Source organism: Anolis carolinensis, chromosome 1 (assembly GCF_035594765.1).
Source record: "Anolis carolinensis isolate JA03-04 chromosome 1, rAnoCar3.1.pri, whole genome shotgun sequence".
Taxonomy (NCBI): Eukaryota; Metazoa; Chordata; class Lepidosauria; order Squamata; family Dactyloidae; genus Anolis; species Anolis carolinensis.
Genome location: NC_085841.1, coordinates 319034306 through 319055140, shown reverse-complemented (window position 1 = coordinate 319055140; position 20835 = coordinate 319034306). Strand labels below are relative to the sequence as shown.

Sequence of the window (20835 nt, the reverse complement as noted above, 5' to 3'; positions counted from 1 at the left end):
TCCAGCAACATATTTCTTTTGAGTGAAAATAGGAAGGGGTGATTCCTCAATTCCCTGTGTCCCTAATAACCTTCTCTTAGAAGCGGTCAACCCCCCTGTTCAAGCGGTGCCACTGGCTGCCGATAATATTCCGAGCCCAATTCAAGGTGCAGGTTATTACCTATAAAGCTCTGAACGGTTCGGGACCTGCCTATCTTCGTGGCTGTGTCGTCCCCTATGAAACTACTTGATCTCTAAGATCCTCTGGGGGGACCCTCCTCTTGCTTTGATCTTCCTCACAGTTACGACTGGTGGGGACGAGAGAGAGGGCCTTCTCGGCCATGGCCCCCCGGCTCTGGAACTCCCTCCCCAGGGAGATTAGGTTGGTGCCCTCTCTATCCTCCTTCAGGAAACAGCTGAAGACCTGGATGTTTAGGTTGGCCTTTGGTGAGACAGTCACTGAATGACCAGCCTCAGTTGGCACTATAACTCTATCCTGAATTTTATTAGGTCCCTTTTATTCTGGTATTTTAAGTGATGTTATTTTATATTGCTGCTGCAGTCCCCCCCACCAATGAAGTCGACTGAATTGTACTTGGTGGTTGATTGATTTACTGCTGTATTAACTCTTGTTTTATTGTCTTACTGTGTTTTATTATTTTTTGTATATTGTTCAATGTATTTATGCTGTTGTTTTTGTAAATTGTGCTAGTTGGGCCTTGCCCCATGTAAGCCGCCCCGAGTCCCCATGGGGAGATGGTGGCGGGGTATAAATGAAGTTTTATTATTATTATTTTATTATTATTAGAAGGCTGCAAAATCTTCTGGAGCCAGTTTTCGGCACTGAGGAAGGCACCAGGGATTGCGGGGGGGGGGGGGGGGGGAGTTCGGATGCTATTGAAAACATATTACTGGATTAAGCCTCCTGTCACATATATTCTAATATCAATTAGGATGTTTGTTCTAAAATAGACATCCCCATGCAAAGAAGGAGAATCAGAAAAAAGGAACCTTGACAACCAGTAGATAACATACATATTTTATCAAATACAATCATACTTCTGGAAATCATAGAATAATAGAGTTGGAAGAGACCGCATGGGCCATCCAGTCCAACCCCCCGCCAAGAAGCAGGAAATCGCGTTCAAAGCACCCCCGACAGATGGCCATCCAGCCTCTGCTTAAAAGCCTCCAAAGAAGGAGCCTCTAAAAAGTGATCTAAAAAAAATGCTTTTTTAGATTTTCATAACTCATCAACACACTTCCCCAGCTGAGAAGATTTTTATAATAATCTATTGAAAAGCTCCATGCTTCAGTTTGCACTTCAGTTCCTTGGCTGTTATACTGACAAAAAATAGGGAATTGTATAATGAAATGACAGTCTATGGGATTTAAGATCACCTGAATGGAGGGACTTGAAGCGCAGGGTCTTCAACTGTTACATTAATGCTGTATCCAGGAAAGCTGGCTCTTAAGTGATCGATGGACAGGAAAGTATCATTAAAATCCAGGGAGGCAATCTGATTTGGCATTTTTGAATAATGAGCGCTACTTGGGTCTCCATAGCCAAGGATAATGTCATGTAACCAATCAGGAACCACGCAGTCGGTATTCATCAAATGCCTAATCGTTTCCAGAACAGCCTATAATGACATAAAATATGAGTAAGTGGCTGGTTTGTTACCTAGCATGAAACACAGCTGACATCATGGGCTATTCAGGTGTTTCTGAGTGTTTCAGAGGAAAGAAGATCTTTTTCACTGACAGGTTTTTAGTTTGGTAGAATTGAATCAGTTACTATATTTTCTGCTGACATCAGCCTAACAGAGTGCTTGTTCAGCAAATTCAGCAGTATTTATACACAGCTTCTAACTACTGAACTAGCCCATAAGTGACAGTAGTTTCAGTTCAGTTCACAAAAAATGATTACGCTGCTTTTTATGTCATCTGCTGAAAAACACATACCAGAAAAATAATTTTGCTGTATGTATGCATCAGCAAATATGCTATTTGTAGGCAACACTGCAGGGTGAATATTCTGCAATAAAGTCTCTCGTTTCCCCCATCGTATCACCATCTGTTGTCTACATTTTTGTTCTAGTCATTTCTGGCCAGGGAACAATATGGCAGAGACTTAAGTTTGCCTTTTTCAGGATTGCTTGCAGAGTAGCTCAATATCTTTTCAATGTCTTATCAAATTAAACAACAGTTCATTGTTGTTAGAGCATTGTGGGCCATGGGCTCTTCCTCTGCTCCACTTCACTCTACTTCTTTGCAGCACCATAAGAAAATCAGAGGTTTTCTATTGTTGAGTAGCCATTGTTCTTTTCAAGATATGACAAACTTTTGATTAGACTTAATTCTAATTTAAAGAAATAAGTCATCTAAAATCTTTAGTTTACAAGCAGGTTTGTGTCAAGAAATCATTGTTCAAGGGATGCTAAAATGGTCTAATGAGAAGTGAAAACTTTCCATTTTTTGCAGTTGCTCCAAATAAGGATAGAGCAAGCTCCATTGTACCTGATAAACCATATTTTACTGCAGAGTTTGGAAAAAATATGACTCTTATAGTTGTTCAATTGTGTGGCAAGTAGGCATGTTGGCTAGGAAAATCTGGGACCCCATTTCCCCATGATAACTCTTACAGGAATGAATTTCCTTTCCTAGGGATAGACCTCTCACTTCCTGTTCTCTCATCCCACTTCTTAACTATGAGTCATTTGTAAGTCGGACATTTGTAACTCAAGGCCTGCCTGTAATACTTATGCAGGATGTTTGAAAAATATAGCTGTTGCTTTGGGAGAGAGATCTGCAGGATTGCAGTAGTGAAAATGTGCTGGTGTAACTCCATACATCTTTGCCAGAAAACATGTCAATCAGAGACACAGATAGGCAGAGGTAGCCATGCTGGCCATACAGCAACATATCATAACATCCAAAATCAGCAATAGCTTTATCCGTCTAATAAAAATGCACAAATTCCATAATGCAAGCTTTTAAAACTGCACTGGCTTCTGTATCAGGCAAATTGAGTTAAAATCATACAAAAGAGAGAAAATGATGATGCTAGAATCACAGGCCTACATTTTGTCAATACAATGCTTCTGTTATTGCCAGTTGAGATTATGTAGAACAGTGATTCTCAAACTGGGGCCATATCCCCCCCACCCCAATTCAAATCTTTGTTTATAAATACGTGATTTTCACCTTTGGCCCCCATGGAGTAAGGTTGGAAGGGGAAAAAAGATTTGAGAAACATTGGTTCAGAGCAGAGCTTCCAAACTGTGTGTTGGGGCATCTTGGAAATGTAAATTAATATCTTACAAATCATATATACATACAAGCAGTTCCTGAGTTACAAAGATCCGATTTACAAATGACTCATAGCATAGCAGGAGGGGGGACTTTTTTTAAAGTGAATCATGAAGAATAATTTAGAAATCAAGCTCCAACTTCAATGGACACTCAAGAAAGATAAATCTCAGTGGTTAATTAGTTACAATTCAGAAGTAAACCAAGTGTTGTTGTTTAAAAAAAAAACCTGAAATTTTTTTTGGGGGGGGGGTGTTTGAACTCCCCCCCCCTTGGCTACAGACCTGACTCATAATAAAGAACAGGGGTGACACAACAGAAGTGAGATAAATGTACCTATAGGAAGCAAAGTTTACTCCTGAAAGAGGTATCCTGGAGAAAAGGTGTCTCCACTGAAGCTTTATTGCCAATCCTTATTTCCACAACAATTATCAGGAACAGAAAGTGAGGTGAAATCTTTTGAACACAGGCACAGACAGACAAACACCATAGGGGTGTTAAGTCTCTACTATGCTATCCAAAGTGTGTGTGTGTGAGTGTGAGTGTATGACTGGAGTTACACTTCAAAATGTACCTGTTCCGAATCACAAACAAATTCAACTTAAGAACAAAATATACAGAACCTATCTTGTTCGTAAGTTGGGGACTACCTGTATCTATTTTAAAATAAAAATGAAACATTTTCATGGGATACGTTGTCTTCCCATATGTTTTGTCATTACAATTCATGTATTCCTTATAAGGTGTTGGTTTACCCTCTTTTTCTCTTTACCTGGAAAAAGGCCATTAAGCTTCAAAAGATTCTCATATTCTATTTTGTGACTTTTAGTTGTCCCAATAGAAGTATCAATACAGTATGGATTTTGGATTTCATAGTTTTTGGTTGCTGTTGTTTTGCTTTGTTTTACAAGCAGAAATACTGAGGAAAGACACATTAAACAGAATCCATAAAACTTCATGTGTGCGATTTTGAAGAATTTGCATTCTGTTCTAAAAGGGTAATTTGAACAATTCAAAAACAGTATGCAAATTTATTTTAGTTTGTTTATCTTTTAGACATTCAGGTTTGCTGTCCTGAATCAGTGAAAATATCTGCTTGGTATACCAGCATATTCACAACATTGCATGAAATTTGCATAACAAGTGATCTCAGCAGTTGACAGAAAGGAAAGGATGCGATGATACATTTGTAGCACAGGGGTTTTTTGAGGAGGCCTGTTAAAAATGGCAACATTCTGCTTTTCAAAAATGTATTATTCAACAGATGACTAGTATAAATGGAAGCAAGCTCCAAAATACTAATGCGGAGGCTACAAGCTAAAAAAGGCAAGAGGGCTGACCTATCAAAAAGAAGTGCCGACTGTCATATTTACCCATCGCTTTATGTCTGTGCTCCTACAGCTGTCATGTTTGTTCAATTCTGGAGTCTACATAGGATTTTCACATCTTCCTCCCTACAGGCTCAGAAGGAAACCAAGCTGTCTGCTATCTCCTTGACACATTACCAACATTTGTCATTAGTGAGAATGACTTACCTTCTTTTCTACTAAGAGAACAAGGAAGTATAGAGCAGCTAGGGATAACTTATCCTCCAGGATATAACAATCCTGAAAAGGAGGCTGGACGTTATCAATTGGCTTAATGCTTAACATGAGAAAAATGTGAAATTTAAGAGACACTGCCAAATCATCTCTGTATTATCTGGTTGTCTAGTGAGCTTTGCTTGCAAATAACCTTTTAAAACTTCGAAGCCCAAACTTTAGCTTTCAGATAATGTTTGAAGCATTTGGTGGAGCTTAACATTGTTTCAGTGGAAAAAGCAAACATCAGCGTAACTCTTTTGATGACTATAACACTAGTAATATATGCAGATGTTCTGGTGACATATACTTAATTTAATCATTATTTATCTTACATAAAATATGATTGTTTTGCTTATGTTCCTTGGAGTTCTGAAGCAATGACTAAGCTGCTATTTTAAATATGCCCTGTTGCTGTGGATCCTGTCAATACTTCAAGATTTCTAACATGCATTATTCTGCCATTAAATACTAAATAGATTGATATTTATGACTACAAAATTACATCTCCCCCATGAACAGTATCACAGATTTCACAACTCATCAGTCCAAAGAGGTACTGGTTACTGCCGTTTTTGTACAGGGTAATATGCACATCAAATTCCCCCCAAAATGTTTTGGTTGGTCAAACATTACTAATAAGTACTTGCAAAAAGATAGGACTGTATTTTAACTTACTTTGAAGTTGTTTTCTTTTGGTTTTCTTCTCATTATTATATTGAATGTTTCATACACATCTTCTACTGAATTTTGGATGGTATTGGTCATGTCCTGTTGATACTGGTTAGGATCCAAAAACACTCTAAATGTTCTCGAGTCACCTTTAAGCCTTGGTTTAGGTTCTGGTCCTGTTCACATTGAAAGCAAAGTTTTTCAAACAAAGAAAATTATTTTTACAAAATAATAATAATAATAATAATAATAATAATAATAATAATAATAATAATAATACTTTAATTATAACCCCGCCACCATCTCCCTGCAGGGACTCAGGGCGGCTCACATGGGGCAGAGGCCCAAACAACATAATGACAAAATAAACAACAACATAATACAAATCACAATATAAAAAGAGAAAACAGTAATACAATATGAAACAAGAGTATTAAAATCACAAATGAAAATCTAGTTCAAGGTATGACACTTTCTCTACAATTAATCTATTTATTTTCTGTTCTATTATATTTTGATGGACACGTGGCCATTTCCCCAATCTAAAAATCCAGAAAACAACTGCATGCAAATCTTATGTTGATGAAAGCATATAAAAGGTTATTAAAATAATATTGAACTGTCTGATTATTAAAACTGCTTGATTAAAGGCTTGTTTTGTGCATTTTGTAAATAATCTGGGACATAAGAATATCTATGGTCACAAAAGCAGGTGGCAGTATATGATGCCTGTATGCCGCTTGCTTCTTGCTCTGAACATGGTAAGTCTGCCCCTGCATGTTGCCAGGAACAGGATTGGGATACAGGAAATAACAATCTGGCACAATTGCTTCTCCCCGCTCCTTCCTCATTACATTGTTTGCACTTCTTTTTTTCTATGTGAACTGTAGCCTTATTTAGCATGTGAAGTCATTTATTTCAAAGAAACAGTTAAGCAAGCTGAAATTTCAAGGCAACAGATATGCATTATTTCAGTAAAAGTACTTAGAAGAGCAGTATTTTCTCAGTATTTCTAGTAGCAGATATTGGAGGCTTAAAGGCAACCTGCCCAAAGATCACTTTCTCAGGTGCCCTAGCTGTTCAAAACAATGTGGATAGAGGTGTTCCAAACTATCTTCACTTCACTTCACTTTATTTCTTAATTAGTCGCTCTCCACCAGAGTGCTCCGAGCGACTTACAATTTAAAATATCATTCCACAATATAAAAAACATTCATCATAAAAACATTTAACATAAAATCATTCAACATAAAAACATTCAACAGTGACTATTTGGCAAATTAGATCTGATTTACTTAAATGCACAAACTATCAAAGTTTTGTTTTGCCAATTCTACAAGAAGCTTCTCACAGTTTGCCGGGACAGATATGATCTGCCTTTCTGGGCTTTTCCACCATCATAACAATGCTACAGGAATGGGACCACTTATGACAAGTTATATAATGGCTGTTCAATACAGATTGCATGTTTGTATTTCAATTATAAATGTGAGCATTAACATACCCTCTTCAATGACACGTCCTTTGTCATCCAGCATGCCTTGGATTTCACATCCTCTAACATATATAAGGCCGGTCTGCTCAACAAATGGTTGCCTTCTATCAATTTTTGTGCCATAGGGCTGTGTGGGTCGGACAGTAATTAAAAAGCAGACATCATGTTTACGGAGACCTAAACCGAGTGAAAAAATATCACAATTTATTTGACTCATTTGCTACTGAACACTTCTGTAGAATGTTGCTTCAAAGGACAAATGACTTCAGTCAGTGACAGCAAAGTAAGATTGTCCAGGAATAGATTTATATAGTTACTCTGGGAAATTTATTTTGATCATCAATTGGCATTTATTTATGTATACAAATGCAGAATCCACTTCCCAAAATGATCTTAGCCAGGAATGAAAAAGAACTTATGAATTTTGGCTAGTTTTGGTAGTCAGCTTGTGACTTCCACTTCTTAATCGTATTGTTTGGTCTATGTTTTGCCACAGAATTAGTCAAATGGCATTAGCCTCTTATCAAGTCCAGGAAAAGCGTAGAAGACACCCTGCTTTTCAGTATGGCATAAGGTGGGAAGTCAAACTCTACCCTCAAGCAACAGGCTGAGAGGCTCAGCTACTGTGCCAGGCTGGAACATGCTCAGAAATAGCATGTTGCCAATTCACGTGCCTCCAAGCCTTGTTTGAAGCAAGCACCAAAGAACCAATGGAAATAAATGACCAGCTTGTAACCCTGCACTGAACTGGGAGGCACACAAGGGCAGCAAAAATCTCTTTGAAGCTCCTGAGGTGAACTCAGCAGGAGGCAAGAGGCATGTTCTTGTCTCAGAGGATGAGCTGAGCTGTTTTCTCACACTATGCTGGGAAGTGGGCAAAAGTGGCAAACAAGATTCTTGCCACTTCTGTTGTTTCTCAAGCTAATGAAAGGCTAAGGGGACTCTATAAGGGTTAGGAACCACAGTTTAAGAAGCAATGATCTAAAGCACAGAAAGATGTGGTAGTACTGGTGATGGACTTGGGAGGAGGACACACTAGTGTTTTGGGTGTCCATTGCTGATCTTGTCTAACTACTAATGGCCTATGGCATTTAATTGACTACAAAGATCTTTTAACTGACTTGTGGGTATTAGTCTTCTACAAAACTTATTAACAGTTTCAGTATGAATGCTTTCTATTGCATGTCTTAGCATTTTTATTTGAGTATTACATAATTCAGTTTTTAAAATCTATGATGAGTTAGTTCTTAAAAAGTATTTCTCATCAAGTGATTTGGACTCTGAGTAAAAATGGTAGAAACAAAAAGATATGAAGTGTGCACGTACTACATAGCGAACACCATTGCTCTCAAACGTAATTTAATAATTTATGTTGCACTGATCTTTAAACAATTTTGTCATTATATCGATTTATTTTTGTTGCATTCAGTTGTGCGATACTATCTCTGGACGCTATCTTTGAAAATTTTATAGAAATGCCTAAGAGGAGCAAAACCACCCTTCACCCCAAAAGCAACACCTACTGTAGCCACAACGTTACTGCAACCTACATACCTTCCCATTCATCTTTGATGTTGTCTCTAACATTCAAGTTGATTGTCACATCTGCACGAACTCTCATGGGCCAGTTTTCTCCTATGTTGGGTTTTGCGACCTCTATGACTGTGAAAGAGACAATTGGCTGTGCCATTCGAGCCCATCCTCCAAAGATAACACCTCCGTATTCGGATTGCCTGAAAAGAAAGGTAGGAATTACACCCTAACTTTTGCATTTGATGACTTTGAAGAGAGAGAAGTGCACCTCCACATAAATATGTTCACGGATTAGTTGAGAATAGAGCTGGCTCTATTTAATTTTTTAATTCTAAAAAGCATATGTTCATATCTCCCTTCCTGCTATTTCTGTTGGCAATTTATCTGCAGGGAAATTTCTGACATAGCAGTAAACAAGCTTATCCAGCCCTGTTCAAGATTGAAAATCATGATAGAGGTAATCTAATTCCACACAAAGCCTTTCAATTGTTGTCATTTCTGATACTCCAGGAAGTATTTGGAGTGACAGAAGGTACAGCAGACAAACAGCTAACTAGAGAAAAACCACATGCAAGGAAGTCTTTCCAGAGAAAACAACATTAATGTAACACTGCATTAATTACCATGGTTTCATCCTACTGACACTGTCCTCAATGTCCTGCCTGATCTCATAGGTAGATTCCAGACGAAAGAGGTTGAAATTCCGCAGGAGGTAGTCATGGAGAGTCAGAAACTGTAAATTCAATTTTGGGAGGGCAAGACAACCTAGGAATAAGAAAATTGGGGGATAATTTTTTTATTATAGGAATTGTATTTTTTCCCATATAAACTACGAGGCTGCAATTCTATGTCATATATGGGGATGACAATGAACAAAATCTATGACCTTTCTCCCCCCACTTAGCAGGCAGTTGAGGCTATACACAATGAATACAAAAACTTAATGTAAAAACCAGGAGCACCCTTAATATTTAGGAGCAACAAATAAAACTAATGAGTGGTAAAACTTGAAACATTAAAATTTTGACAGAACAAAACCATCTTAATTGATTATGTGAAGCAGGTAAGTAGAAACTGGTCCCATCTTCAGAAGCATGTTCTACAATTGGTGAGCTCAAAAGGCTCTATTTTTGGTATACTTTAACTGAGCATCTCAAGGAGATGGGATATGTAGCAAGCTCCTGAGGATAATTGGACATCAGACGCAGGTTCATAAGGAAGAAAGTAGTTAAACCAACACATTTTACTTCATGATAAAGCAAAATAATTAATGCCATCACACACATTAAAAAAGTGAGGTTACTCAAAGTTATTTGACACATAAAGCAAATAATCTCACCACTACTTATCAAATTATCACAATTTGATCCTACTGAAACTATAATCAATGTCAAGTGCATAACTCTGATATCAATAGAAGAAATCCTTTTTGCTGACACAAAGCAGCAGATCTCACATACATGCAGAGGTTCATGGTCCCAAAAGCTCCTTTAGTTGTCTAATTTGGGCATCTATTTGCTCTGGTTTTAGTATAGAACAATTCCTACCGAGAAACAAATTTTATAAATCAGGTAAAATCTATTTTGTTTCCAGAAATACAAAACATAACCTTTTCAAAAACAAGGTTTTTAAAAGAAATGAAAAAAGGGGGACAGACAACAAAGATGAGCATATAATTCCTGATCAGCAGTCTATTCAATCACTCTAAAGGGTTAATCAGTACATTTTCTTCCTGCTTTGTGAGAGTAAACAGATGCATTGTATTTAAGATCTAAGTATCTTGCAACAAATATACCTTCTCCAGAGTAATATTCAGTTGGGACAATATTTTCATCCCAAATAATCTTCTCAGTGGGATACAAAGGCATCTGATTGAGCTGCTGGATTTGAGAAATGCGACGTTCATGCCGGGATACCTAAAAAACGAAGATGTTTATAATATGCCTTAAAGGAAATACATATTAAAATAAAACAAAAATACAGAACACACTTATTTTTGACCAACTGCCACGGAAAACAAATTGGAAGCTATGACATGAGCTTGGTCAAGCCAGTCTCTTAGTCTCAAAAGAAGGCAACGGTAAACCTCCTCTTAACAAATCTTGTTAAGAAAATCCTATCAGCATTGCCATGAATCAGAATTGATTTGAAAGCACAAACTATTATCAACAACAAAAATGTAGATGCTTAAAATTGTTTATTTTGCTTTAATACTGGACAAAAAAATGACAGTTGAAACTTGGAAAATACTTTAGAGTACCTTGAAGATAAATGTATACATATGTATCTGTTATGCATACAGGAAGATGTTTCATAAGATGCAATGCTGCCCAATCACAATTCTAAATTTTATAGGGTTAGAAATATATAGGTCCTAACAATTCCATGTGTAATCAATAGGTTGTCAGTAGTTAATCCCAAATATAAATTTATGATTTTGTTTTATTTTGTCTGTGCATTTTTCTGTTTTATTCGTGGATTGTGCAATAAAAGAAAATGGTGCTTAATTCATCTCATTCTTAGGGCACATCCCATAGGTTCACACATCCCCTCACTTTAATTTTGGCACCAACAACAGTTAACATTACAAGTGAACAAGCATTTCTGCCAACCACAGAAAGAAGCAAGAAAGCCTGCAACTTCATTCCTACTGCTCAACCTGAGTTATATAGTTGAAAATGTTCACAGTACATCTGTACCAAACTTTGTACACATTTTTACCAACCATGTGAGAAATTTGGTAAACCCAGATTTTGGACACTGACTTACTGCTGTCAATCACCTAAGTGTAGCCACAAACAATCAGCTTTATATATATTGCAATATGCTGATAGATACAGCAATTATATTCAGCTTGGAAGAGTTACCTTTTTACATGACAATTCTCAGAAGCACTCAACCAGTATAGACAGTGTCCATTCTGGGTGGGGTATTCCTGGAGTTACATCTTCCATATGTTATTTTTGTGGCACACTGCCACCAAAAGTATTTGTTTGACATAGTAAACAATAGTAATTGCTCATCTATGCATTTGTTTATTCCTGTGTAAAGCTATCAATCATCCTCACATGCATATTGTATATGAATGTATGACTGTGTGCAAACATGCATGTGCATTATTACCATTAAAATTCAATGAGTTTTGACATTCACCACTGGATGGTTGTTTTAATACACTTTAGGACACTCGTTTTAATTTACAACACAATAATCCCAGAAGCGTTATACAAACACCTAATCACCCACTAGTCTTGACTCTCTGTTAAGTATTATGAGTCAGCCTATATTTTTTTTCAAAATCTCTTTCTCTTTTTATTTTTTTTATCCACTGAAGTTACTTGAAAGACTACACAGCCAGGAATATGTCCCTCAATGAATGTGGCATGCATCCAGTGACACGTTAGCAACATTAGACAGAAATTCTGCTGCCGTCAATCTGCAGGGTGACATTGTCACATGACAGTTAGCACTGGCCTCTATGTAATACAAAATCTGATATTCAACCACAGTGTACAGGCAAGTTGCCTACACCAGTTTGAATGCTCTTAACAGCCTTGCTATATTAGACCTAAGAATATCTGTTCTTAAGTTTTACTTCAACAGGATGCCCATAGGAAGACCACAAGCAGAACATGGGGACAATACTGACTTCCTACTTGTCTTCTGCAGTAACTGATATATAGAGACATATTGCCTCTGACCTTAGAGATAGCAAACATGTATCATGATTAGAAGTCGCTGACAACCTGCAGACAGGTTCCTTGGCAGCTGTTATGCTGTGGCACACTGCCTCTAACCTAAGAGGTAGCAAATAGCTGTCATGAATAAAAGCCACTAACAACAATCTGACTTCTACGAGAATTGGTCAGATTTCATTCTAAAGAAATCAAATTTGACAGAGGCCACCATATACTGCTAAAGTGATTTTCATACTTTAATTATACACAACTGAAGGAATTCCTTTCATTAATCTCAAATCTCTCACCACTTAACTTTTGATTATTCTTTCAAAGACCACAACCTGGAAAAGTTAATAGAAAATGGCCTATAACAATAGTTGACCTTTTATATCCATGGATTCTGCACCCACAGATTCAACCACCCACTGCTTCAAAATAGTTTTAAAAATTCAAAAAGCGAACATTGGGTGAACAGGAACAGCATTTTACTCCGCTTTGTATATAATACGACTTGAGCATTCATGGAATTGTGTATCTATGAAGGATCTCCAGCAGACACCAAGGAGCCATTGCTCTGTGTGAGACAGTATTTATAGAATTCAAGAACAGTACTTTTAAGCACATTTATGCATTAAGTAAAGTCAACTGAGAGTCACTGTGATGCTTTTCCAAAGAAATGCTAGTATGATTGATATTTCAGATTATTTAAGATCATAAAATGTTTAAGAAGCCAATGCGGTCTAGTACAGTGTCAGTAATGGTCCATAGCTCAATGCCAGTCTGTGAGCCATTGAAAACCAGTCTGTAACAGGTTTCTGCAAAACGATATAAATTCAATCACAAGATGGCACATATGGTACCAGTTTATGGTGCATTGGGACAAAAAAGTGCTTGTCTTATAAGATGGCATGAGAAACACTGATCAGGTTTCACTATTTGAACTTGGAACAACAGCTGCATTGAGCCTCCTTGTGGAGAGAAAAAGCAGGGTATAAATAATAATAATGTGTTGTATTAATAATATTAATAAGCATCGTCTAGCTTTAAGTTCCCACTGAACTATGAAATTTCCTAGTTAACTTTCAGCCAATCATTCTTTTTCAGCATGATCTACCTGACAGGGCTGATGTGAGGATAAAATGGGGGAGGAGAAGATGTCTTACTTGATCTTACTGGAAAACATTGAGATATTAATATAACTTTTTCTTTAAAACATGAACATGCTTAGTTAAATTATATTTAAATACTAGATTATACTAGGTTCTTTTAATAAGGATTGGATTAGAATAGGGTGCATAGTATGTGTCTTTGTGTTCGGACTGCAACTTAAACCTATCCAATAGCATGAGTGATTAGAGAAATTCAAAAACACTTGGAAATCACCATGTATTCCATTCCTGAACCAGATGGAAGAATTTATAAAATTACTTTAGAAATTTGTATTGTGAGCCATAATAAAATGTGACATATTGCGAATGTAACTCTTCCATGTTAAAAGGGACAAAAATTAGAAGCTAGTACCTAGGGATTTTAAATACCTCCCCTTGAAAGTTTGTGCTTAACACCAATATTTCATTGGATTATCTCATTTTAATAAATGCAAACACAAAGAGAAAGAAAAAATTAAAGATGCAACAAAATTAGGCATAAATTCTAAAAACATAACAATGCTGACATGAAACTCCATTACTGCTAATCTACATGTCTTTGACACATTTGAAATCTAATTTGATTTGTCAAGATTCCTTTTAATTCTATTTTCCAATTATATCGAAGGAAAATGGATTTTCAAGTCCCTAGTAAATGGAAAAGGGATAGTAAAGGCCAAATGATTTGCATGTAGCTCTGACAATTTTTTTGCTAGTAAGAGAATGTAAAAGAGGTATCATACCAGGGCTTTTCAGGCCTCTGGTTCAGCTCACAACCTCTTCCCAACACTCTTCTACAGACCTTGAGCAGCATTTGTGCTGCAGTTGATGGAAAATCTGCCCCTGAGGTTCCTTCATAAAAAGCCATATTATTGTGAGGGGAAAAAAGAACTTCCAGAACTTGTCAAACTCAGAAATAAAGAAACAGATCACATTTACCAGTAGTTCAAGTAGAAACTCTTTTTCATAGTTTGTATCTTCCACTTCGGGTAGGGCTAGCAATAAGCAGAGATATGATGCCACCTGGTGGAGTGTATTTGGACTAGAAAAACCAAAAAACAAAACGTGAGTCATATAGCTCTTGTGAAAGAAAAAGAACTGCTTGTTTTCAAATTGTTCATCTGGTCACTGAAATAATCAGAAATGAAATGAACATATAGGTTATCTAGTGGACTTGCTGATCAAGAGAAGTCATATGGTAGACTAACTGTTCTGAAACCTTGTTCCTCCAGGTGTCTTTGACTCAAACTCCCAGAAGCCCCATTCAGCTTGACAACCAGGAATTCTGGGAGCTGAAGTCCAAAATGGAGGAACAAAGGTTGGGATTCACTGGCCTAAGCAGTACCCTTTCTCTTCTTGATGTAACCCATCAGTGTAAACGTTCTTGATAATGATCTTATACCCATGCAAAGATAATCTAAGATTAATTTGGCAATTTATACAAGAGCTGGAAGAAATTTGAACAAACACTTGGAATTGCATTTCCCCCCATCTTACTCCAGTGTAGACAGAGGGAAGACCCTTGGGAAGTTTTATTTCATTTTTCACAAAACTTCACTAATGTTCAAACCAGAGATCATACAGTAGAGTCTCACTTATCCAAGCTAAACAGGCCGGCAGAAGCTTGGATAAGCGAATAACTTGGATAATAAGAGGGATTAAGGAAAAGCCTATTAAACATCAAATTAGGTTATGATTTTACAAATTAAGCACCAAAACTTCATGTTATACAACAAATTTGACAGAAAAAGTAGTTCAATACGCAGTAATGTTATGTTGTAATTACTGTATTTACGAATTTAGCACCAAAATATCACAATATATTGAAAACATTGACTACAAAAATGGCTTGGATTATCCAGAGGCTTGGATAAGTGAGGCTTGGATTAGTGAGACTCTACTGTACTTTAAAATAAAAGTTGTTTGTTTTGAAATTTTGTTTTAAACCACATGATCTTGTTTGGTCTTAAAAAGCAAACAGGCAGAAATTTGGATAAAAGGCAACCTCAGTGTTGAGAATCCCTTATCTGGAATTTATTTATTATTTGCGGTATTTATATACAGCCTTTCTCAACCCCGAAAGGGACGCAGGGCAGTTCACAGTTGGCAACAATTCAATGTCCAAAATCCAAATACTCCAAAATCAAAAATTGCTCAGATGGATGGCAATTTTGCTTTCTGATGGTTCAGCACAATATCTCTTTATTTATTTATTTAATACTATATTTATAAAAATATTGTATAAAATAAACTTCAGGCTTTGTGTATAAGGCATGCATGAAACAGAAAATAATTTTGTGTTTAGACTTGGGTACCATGGGGGGGGGGGGTACCCAAATCCAAAACATTTCTGGTCTCAAGAGCTTTTTGTTTACAATAGCCTCCCTGAATGATTTCACTGCAGCATGGTTCATAAATTTTATATAGTCATTGGCAACCCAAATAATAGGAAACAGTTACTTAAGAAACCCAACTGAGCGAAAAAATATTTATTACAATAGGTAGCTTTTGTTTAATAACCAACATATCACTCCAACTGTTAAAAGAAAGATCCTGAAATCACATTCTGAAAAAATCTCTATGAAACATGAATTTAAAAAATCCTAAACTTACCTTAGAGGCCCAAACAGCTTGATGAGGGAGTTGCGTGTGTCTACTGAAGATACATTTGAGAGAGCAAAATTGTAAAGTTCTGGGAAATGTGCAAAAGCTGCTCTCTGAAATCAATCAAAATCCAAAATGAATATCAAAAATTATCTTTAACAATTTAACATAAACACTGAAATATAACAGGACAAGCACAAATCTCCAAGAACAATATTTAAAAAGAGGTAATATACAATGAATACTATCAGATGAGGTGAAAAAATGGATTAGCATGTGATGACTGGACTGTATTTTATATGTTATATTTTAGTGGTTTTTATTCTAAGATTGCTGGCCACTGACATTTTATAAGGGTAGGATATATATTAAATAAATAAATAAAAATATTACTTTTTCTTCCTCAGGATTTCTGATGACATCTGTCAAAATGGATGTTATAAAATATCATAAACACTGATGGAACTATAAAAGTAGTAATTCAGTCACTAACCACCACTTAAATTGACCTAAATGGACCTCTTTCCAGCTGCTAATTTAAAGTTGCAGATATGATTTAAAAAACTAAATTAACTGGGTTTTGCAGGAGTAGCAAATTCTTTATTTAGCAATCATGGAAAATTCAAAAGTTCCCAATTTAATGTTTCTCCAATACATGAAGTAGTCAAAAGCAATACTGTAAAAATGTAAATCAAGATTCCTGAGCCACAGATATGCAAAACAACATTGAATAGGGTGCAATTCAGCCTTTTTTTCTAGGAGGCAAGATGCAGTAACCTGCAATTATTTTGAGGGGAAGAGAGGAAGAATGCACTTTGCAACATTACACCTGTGCAAGTAATTCACAGGTGTAATGCTGCACAGTGAAATATGAGGATTACGCCAACGCTATCCATCAGATACATGCCTTATACTTCAACTGATGTTTGTTTGCCACACTTAGATTTATGAGATAGGATTCTGTATATGAATTTCATATGAAAGGCTCCTACTCAGAAAAGATGCCTCCATTTGTTTTTCAGGGTTTTGTGCAATACCCTACAGTTCATAGTGTCCAAATCCCAACAGAGACTGTTCAATCAACTGGATGAGATTTCCTCAGAAGGGTATACGAAAATAAATTCCTTCTAGTATAGTTGCTCATGCTTAAACCTGAATCTAATCCACAGAATTTAAGAGCTGAAAAGGTTTAGGAGGTAATCTAGTTTAATTTCCTCTTCAGTATAAAAACCTACAACCCAGTGTATGTTTCACAGATTCATAGTTTGCATAGGTCTAATTCATATTACATGCATGTCTTGTCCTTGTAGTGAGGACAAGCTTTTGTGTACATCCTACACATGTTGGGATGAATAATGTGAAAACATAAGGCTTAAATGCACAAAGGTCAAGAGAGCTGGTACAGCATTAAGGCTGAAAACATGGAATATGATAATAAAGTTGGAACCTGTGTGGTCAAAGTATATCAAGTGATTCCAATGCACAGGGCTGCAATAGCTAATGTTGCGTATCATCTTAGACATTGTAGAGCTCCAAAACATTCAAACTTTCTTAATTGATCAAGACCATATATCATCACATATAATAAAACTGGACATCATTACATCTGAAATTGGCATAATTTCAACATTAGCAATTAGTCTAACAGTCCTCTTGAAATTTATCATCATCCCTGAACTAAGTACAATGTTACGGATATTTAGTGTTATCTAGTGAAATTAAATCAGAATCTGTTCTGAATTCAGTGTGTGGAAAACACTTGGCAATTGCTCAGAAGACCTCTCAATAAGACACAACAAAAGAAATCACAAAATTAACTTGTGGAATGGCAATTTACCTGGAGGGAGGTAATTCTATCATAGTGAATTGTGGTCATTTCATTCTCAGTCAGTGCATTTCCAGTCTGATCATTAATTTCAAATCCAGTATAGAACTTGAGCATGTCCAAAAGCTAAAACAAAATTTGTGAGAAATCATAGATTAAGAAAATCTGAATCTTCAATTACCAAGCAAAGACTAACATTTAATGTGTCCAGGAACTGTAAATTCAGTGATCTGTCTTTGCAGATGAATTTTAAAAATACCATTGGCCCACCATATCTGCAGAGTCTTCAGTTCAATGACCCCATGAAAAAACACTATGATCATGCTCCATATTGTGAAAGGGCAATGATATGAATGCATATACTACAGCACACTCACATTCACATTGCCACCATTTAATGATATGGAGTGTGACAATCCATTGCTTGTGGAAACTGCAGCTCCATAGGGTCCACTATATATCATTATATTGCTAGGCAAGATCATTTTGTAATTTGTTCCACCAAACCTAGGGCAGTTTTGATACCACCATTTTTACATATCTTTAGGTGGTTAGTGCAGCTTCTAAAAGAACAGTCACAATTTTAAAGTATACAAAAATAATTTATACATTTTGCTGACAAGTAGACCCCAGGAAAGTTTTAAAATATGGAATTGTGCTATGCTACTACTCTCATATTGAATACTGATTATTGACAAAGAAATCATATATCATGAATTCTGAGCTGCAATATTGTGATAATAATGTCACACTTTATTGGCTAGCAACTAAATCAAGATGATTAAAGAAATATGCTGCGGAATAACAGCAAGCCTCACCTGGCAGAAGAGATGTCCTTCCTTCTCCCTTTTAGCTAAGCTGGACAAATAACAATGCACCACTAGGTGGGAATCGTCTAGGACAGTATTAAACCAGCGCCGTGTTGGAAGCAGGGCCTGGAAGAAGTAATATCACATTATAAAAACCCTACACACAATCTTGCTTGGGCAGCTATAACCAAAAGAATATTTGGAATACAACACTTAGCAAAAAGCAATGGTAGGGAGCACTATGGCAGGGAGGGAGAACATACGGACCTCTACATGTTGTTAAACTAGGGCTCCAATCCTGGCTATGCTGGTTAGAAATGTTGGGAGCTGTAGTGTAAAAATAGTATGAGAAGACCCTGTGTTTTGCCATCAAGATTTTAAGCAAGGGATTGAAATCATTCAGCACTTCAGATGGTGAACAGCATCTCCTAGCATTCCTCATCATGCACCATGCTGACAAGAGCATCTGGGAATTGCAGTTCAAAACATCTAGAAAGGTGCAAGATTCTCATGTTATCTTTTGTATTTATTCATTAATTCATTCAAACATTTATTATATTTGTGTACTGTTCTTGACCCACCAGGCCTCTAAAGTGAGTTACAACAGGCACACGGTACACGCAAAATTACTAAAGAAGGGGTGGACAAAGTGGGTCACATTCCATCATTGAGACACCTAAATGCACCCCAAAATTCCCATCAATTAAAAAAACCTTTTTAGACTGACTTGGGGGGGGGGTTGCCCCCAGCATGCCCCAATTCCCCCAATACTGCCAGAGAAGGCAGTATTGCTCCTTGAATCCTCTCACCTCTCCAAATGCCCATCCCATTCTAGAGATTTGGGGGAGGGGGGGATATCTGCTCAGAAGGCTGTACAATTTAGACAAAACACAAAACTATCACAAAGAACACCAAACCAAAAAGTTGGACAAAATCAAGATAACTGAAATAAACAAGTCTTCAGGTAATTCTCTGAGCTTTGGAGGAAGGAAAAGGCAAACCTGTTTTGAACAAATCTTTCTAAGAAAACCCAAGAAAATACCACAACAGGTTCACCTCAGGAACTCCATAAATCAAATGTGACTTGAAGGGATACAACAAACCGTTTCAAGCAAATACTTTGTTTTTATTTTCTTTATTCTGAAGCACTTGGTGAAGGTCATGAAACCATGATGGATAAGCCACTAATTTCCCAAAACTTTCGTTATACACAGAATATGTTAACATGTCTGTTTAAATAGCATGCTGCACCTTTACATCAACAACCTATAAAGCCTAGCACAATAAATGTAAAGTACAAGATCTGGCCATGACGCTCAGGCTTTGGAAAGAGAAAATATTGTTGCAAGTACAAAACAGCCAGAAGTTATTTTTTAAAGGATGGTGTGGGGAAGAGTACATTTGTCACCAATAAAAATGAAGTGGTCAGAGCACATGCTTTGCTTTTGCCCAAGCCACATCACTGCTCAGCGGCAAAATGTTCAAATAGTTTAGCCTCAATCATAGCACAGATCTAACCGAATACGAAACACTGAAACGCCCTGGAGGAGCATAAGGATCTTAAGTATATGTAAAGACACTCCGTTCATATGGGACAAGTTACAGGAGAACAAATGTGATGGCTTTTTATAGCCTATTTCTGGTTTGCCAGTTCCAATCAGAACAAGAGCCTTCAAAAACTATCTGAACTCTTTTAACTCTCCTGTAATGCCCTCAGCATAGAAAGAACTAACATGAAATGTTCTGCTGCTTGGCATTTTGGCTACGATCCAGCAGTGTCCCAGCTGAATACCTAACATACCCTTTCTCTGGGGACAAAATCCTGCAGTTTGAAGTGGTTGGTCACAATGATACCAACTATAAAGTGCAGAGGGTTTTTGTGATTTTTTTGGTTTGGTTTTGCTTAGGCAAACACAGGAAGATATTTGGAGATTAAAACTGCTATGCTTTCTAGGTAACTGTTTTAATAATAGATGCTGCATACTTCCGTAATCCTATTGGGGTATTATGCCAACTGTTGTGCTTTTTACCCACTTGTGTAAGAAGGTATTCAGTACTCCCTTGTGTAAACCGTTTATCTATAGTGCCATATTGTGATTTAAGGTCTGTTTTGCATGTGAGCACAGCTTCACCTCTCCAAGAACAGAGATGAGAATGCCTTAGAAGGCACCAGAAAGAACAAATACCGGTGGAGGGGG

The 20835-nt window shown here is 36.8% G+C and overlaps 1 protein-coding gene across 2 annotated transcripts in view; it reads right to left on the bottom strand.

The window, feature by feature from the left end:
* aqr (aquarius intron-binding spliceosomal factor) overlaps positions 1-20835 on the bottom strand; it is a 67641-nt gene that overhangs the window by 29655 nt on the left and 17151 nt on the right. For both annotated transcript variants that reach the window (XM_008103092.3, XM_003214489.4), the window contains exons 11-20: positions 18647-18763; positions 17841-17954; positions 16013-16116; positions 14339-14441; positions 10367-10487; positions 9195-9336; positions 8593-8771; positions 7048-7215; positions 5550-5719; positions 1381-1622 (exon numbers count right to left, since the gene is read on the bottom strand). In XM_008103092.3, coding sequence (XP_008101299.1) covers positions 1381-1622; positions 5550-5719; positions 7048-7215; positions 8593-8771; positions 9195-9336; positions 10367-10487; positions 14339-14441; positions 16013-16116; positions 17841-17954; positions 18647-18763 — 1460 coding nt within the window. The remainder of the gene's footprint in view (positions 1-1380; positions 1623-5549; positions 5720-7047; positions 7216-8592; positions 8772-9194; positions 9337-10366; positions 10488-14338; positions 14442-16012; positions 16117-17840; positions 17955-18646; positions 18764-20835) is intronic.